This window comes from Sinocyclocheilus anshuiensis, unplaced genomic scaffold (genome assembly GCF_001515605.1).
Source record: "Sinocyclocheilus anshuiensis isolate Anshui unplaced genomic scaffold, SAMN03320099.WGS_v1.1 scaffold942, whole genome shotgun sequence".
Lineage (NCBI taxonomy): Eukaryota > Metazoa > Chordata > Actinopteri > Cypriniformes > Cyprinidae > Sinocyclocheilus > Sinocyclocheilus anshuiensis.
Window position 1 is genome coordinate 726,623 of NW_015536531.1, and position 4,542 is coordinate 731,164.

At 38.8% G+C, this 4,542-nt stretch overlaps 1 protein-coding gene across 1 annotated transcript in view; it reads right to left on the reverse strand.

Annotated features, from left to right (window-relative positions):
- LOC107694857 (MAM domain-containing glycosylphosphatidylinositol anchor protein 2-like) overlaps positions 1-4,542 on the reverse strand; it is a 159,896-nt gene that overhangs the window by 48,350 nt on the left and 107,004 nt on the right. Inside the window, exon 9 of the mRNA XM_016494553.1 lies at positions 1,181-1,450. Coding sequence (XP_016350039.1) covers positions 1,181-1,450 — 270 coding nt within the window. The remainder of the gene's footprint in view (positions 1-1,180; positions 1,451-4,542) is intronic.

The following is a 4,542-nucleotide window of genomic DNA, read 5'->3' on the forward strand; positions in this document are numbered from 1 at the left end:
CAGGAATATTTTCTTGCACTATTTAACCGGAGCGAATGAGACGTGTGTGTGAGAGAAGGGGTCGTCGGAGAGAAGAGAGCGAGAATGCGCGGCTGACGTTATTGCATGTGCCGCTGGTAACAAAACGGATTGGCTCGAAATCGGAAAGAAGTAAGACTGACCGACCGATCACCGATCCGGGCCGATCATGAGGAAAATCAGCCGATTCCGATCCCTGGCCGATCGATCGATGCATCTCTATAAAAACCCAGATGATACACTAACTACATTTAACCAGAAAACAAAGTATGGAATGTTAGACACTTCAGGGGAGGGGCTATTAGACTCTGATGGTAGATGACAAAATATTCTTCTATAATTCATTCACTTGACCAGGACTGGGCAACTTCGGTTCTGGAGGGCCACTGTCCCGCAGAGTTTAGCTCCAACCCTAATCAAACGCACCTGTCTGTAGCTTTCTAGTGATCTTGAAGACATTGATTAGCTTGTTCAGTTGTGTTTGATTAGGGTTGGAGCTAAGCTCTGCAGGACAGTGGCCCTCCAGAACCGAAGTTGCCCAGCCCTGCACTAGACGGTAGAGTACATAGTGCATAATGCACAGTGCGTTTTTTGGGACACAACTAAAAGGTTAACACAGCAATTTAAATTTCAGATGCAATATTACCAATTATTTTGTCCAGTTTTGCCCCAATGACAAAATAAAGTCCCAAACAAAGCCAAAGCAGAACCATTTCAAGTCTCTGAGCAACATAGTACTGCCATTTTCTCCCTGAATGAATCACTGGCTTTGAACAAATAATTTAAGGGAATGATTCAATGACTCAATCATTAAGACAGTTAACTTGTTTTGTTCCTGAATGAACCACAGTTTTTGAACAAATCATATAAGTGAATGATTCAATGACTCACTAATAAAGACAGTTACCTTGTTTCATTCCTGAATGAATGGGAGCTTCTGAACAAATTGATTGAGTGAAAGATTCAACAATTCAGTCTTAAAGAGTCACTTGTTACATTCCTGAATGAATCACACTGGTTGAGTCATTCAATGACTCATCCATAAAGACAGTTGTTTGTCGACAGCTACTGGTGTAACAATGTAACCTGCCTTTTACTAACTACACACAATTATATTGCAAATAAATTCATTTAAATTGCACATGTCGTTTAATTATCTTACCTGTGACAAGGAAAGTACATCGGCCAGCTCCTGCTTCGTTTTTGATGTCACAAGTATACGCGCCGTAGCCCTCACGGTTGAGGGCCCTTAAGTGGTATGCCGTCTCATCCCGAGTATCCAACTGGCCCACTGTCAGCAGTCTGGTGCCCAGCTTCCATTCATAATCCAGTACTTTTGAGGGGTGGGCACGTAAGACCCTGCAGCTCAGTGAGAATGGCCGGCCAAGACCCTGCCTGATCTCTGTATACACCGGCTCCACCGTGGGAGGATCTGAAAAAGGACGCACATTCTCATCAGACACAAATCACGTATTTACACCGGTGTCTACCCGAGTCAATAAAACCAATGCAATTAAGAAACATGGTAATTTGGAGAGATGAGAAATAAAACAGTGTTAAAATAAAGATTAATTCACAAAATCAACACTTTTTATAGTATAATGGCCCGTGAGTGACAGGAACCACAAAAGTTGCTTCTCAAAAATTTCTCAAAAACCACAAAAGCAGTCATTTAGTTTGTGTTTTTGTACTACTGCTGTACAGACATCACAGATGGATTTGAAAGTTTTATACTCACTGCGATACAGCAGCAAAAAAGGAAAAAATGCTGACTCATCCGCTCATAAGACAGTGACCTGTCATGAATCAGTGATTCATGGTGTTGCGAGCCAACGCGCGCACATAAACCATGATGCACACCATCAGAGAGCACAGCCTCGGGAGAGCATCATCAAATGTAACATGATGTCCTCAGAAGGGCGCCAGCATCTGCACAGCGTTTGCACTTTTTCTGTCTGATTTGGAGAATCTTCCTGTTACTGTAGTGCACAGCACTTCTATTAATGTCCGCCGAGAGTCATGCGCTCTTACAGAAAGAGCTTGATGCACAGAATTCACACAACACATTCTGCTTTTACTTCTCCATCACATACATACTACACCGCCTCTGTGTAAGCTGCAATACGTATTTATAATTTGGACATTTTCAGTGGCCCCAAAAGGTTAAAGTTAATGAATGAAAATGTCATTCATAATGGTTGCTACGGCCCTTCTATCTTCCCAAAAGAATGAATTTGACCATTTTTCTTAAAATTTTACATCAATTTCATACATCATCTGTATGGTTATCTAGGATGTCTTCAGTAGATGAATGGAACAGTATAGGCAATACAGAGATGCGGTCCAGTAATTCAGACTATTCACACTTCACTGTGTGCTACACAAAGTGCCCCTCCATTTCAAACCCACAGTGGCAATCATTTGCAGCATGCTCATCTCAGTCCAATTTCCCATACTCACATAGAACAGCACATATTTTCCCCTGTCTAAAAGTGCTGGAAATCAAAAAGGAAAGTAAACTTACTGTACCAGACACAGACTGAATCTATGCTTCTTATAGTTTTAAAGACACTGAAATGAATTTAGTAGACAAAGTCTACTAGTGTGATTGGGATGGTCAACACTATAAAAGACGGCAGCCAAACGTCAGCTCCAGTGGCGTAGATGTTAAGTCACATATCGTAGTCTGTTTGACGCGATCGACCCAGGTTCGAATCTGCCTTTTACCAAACTTTCTTTTCTCCCTTTTCAAATCTCATATCACAGCTGAAAGGTATTTTTTAAAAATAAAAATGAAGGAAATAATCAAAAAGTTGAAAATAAAGTATAGGGTAGGGTTAGGGTAGGTGTAGGGAGGGCTTTATTGCCCCAATAAAGTGGCATCCATTTACACTCAATAAGTTATTACTGCATACTGTTTTATAATGTACTATAATACTGAGGTGCAGATAATTGCCACTATTTGCAATAAGTAGTATAAATAGCAAAAAATCCTGCTATTTTAACAGTGTAAATAATCTATCGCTATCTGCACTTAGTGTAAATAGCATATTGTTAAAAATACTGCTATTTTCACTTAGTGTAAATAGAATCCATTGCTATTTGCACTTAGTGTAAATAGCCTCTATCGCTAAGAAAATATGCTATTTTCACTTAGTGTAAATAGCATCTAATTGCTGCACTTCTATTAATGTCCGCCGAGAGTCATGCGCTCTTACAGAAAGAGCTTGATGCACAGAATTCACACAACACATTCTGCTTTTACTTCTCCATCACATACATACTACACCGCCTCTGTGTAAGCTGCAATACGTATTTATAATTTGGACATTTTCAGTGGCCCCAAAAGGTTAAAGTTAATGAATGAAAATGTCATTCATAATGGTTGCTACGGCCCTTCTATCTTCCCAAAAGAATGAATTTGACCATTTTTCTTAAAATTTTACATCAATTTCATACATCATCTGTATGGTTATCTAGGATGTCTTCAGTAGATGAATGGAACAGTATAGGCAATACAGAGATGCGGTCCAGTAATTCAGACTATTCACACTTCACTGTGTGCTACACAAAGTGCCCCTCCATTTCAAACCCACAGTGGCAATCATTTGCAGCATGCTCATCTCAGTCCAATTTCCCATACTCACATAGAACAGCACATATTTTCCCCTGTCTAAAAGTGCTGGAAATCAAAAAGGAAAGTAAACTTACTGTACCAGACACAGACTGAATCTATGCTTCTTATAGTTTTAAAGACACTGAAATGAATTTAGTAGACAAAGTCTACTAGTGTGATTGGGATGGTCAACACTATAAAAGACGGCAGCCAAACGTCAGCTCCAGTGGCGTAGATGTTAAGTCACATATCGTAGTCTGTTTGACGCGATCGACCCAGGTTCGAATCTGCCTTTTACCAAACTTTCTTTTCTCCCTTTTCAAATCTCATATCACAGCTGAAAGGTATTTTTTAAAAATAAAAATGAAGGAAATAATCAAAAAGTTGAAAATAAAGTATAGGGTAGGGTTAGGGTAGGTGTAGGGAGGGCTTTATTGCCCCAATAAAGTGGCATCCATTTACACTCAATAAGTTATTACTGCATACTGTTTTATAATGTACTATAATACTGAGGTGCAGATAATTGCCACTATTTGCAATAAGTAGTATAAATAGCAAAAAATCCTGCTATTTTAACAGTGTAAATAATCTATCGCTATCTGCACTTAGTGTAAATAGCATATTGTTAAAAATACTGCTATTTTCACTTAGTGTAAATAGAATCCATTGCTATTAGCACTTAGTATAAATATCATCCCTCACTATTTGCACTTAGTGTAAATAACATCTAATTGTAGTATAAATAGCAGAAAAATCCTGCTATTTTAACATTGTGTAAATAGAAGCTATAGCTATTTGCACTTAGTGTAAATAGCATATCACTAAAAAAAAAGCTGCTATTTGCACTTAGTGTAAATAGCATCCATCGCTATTTGCACTTAGTGTAAATAGCCTCTATCGCTATATTT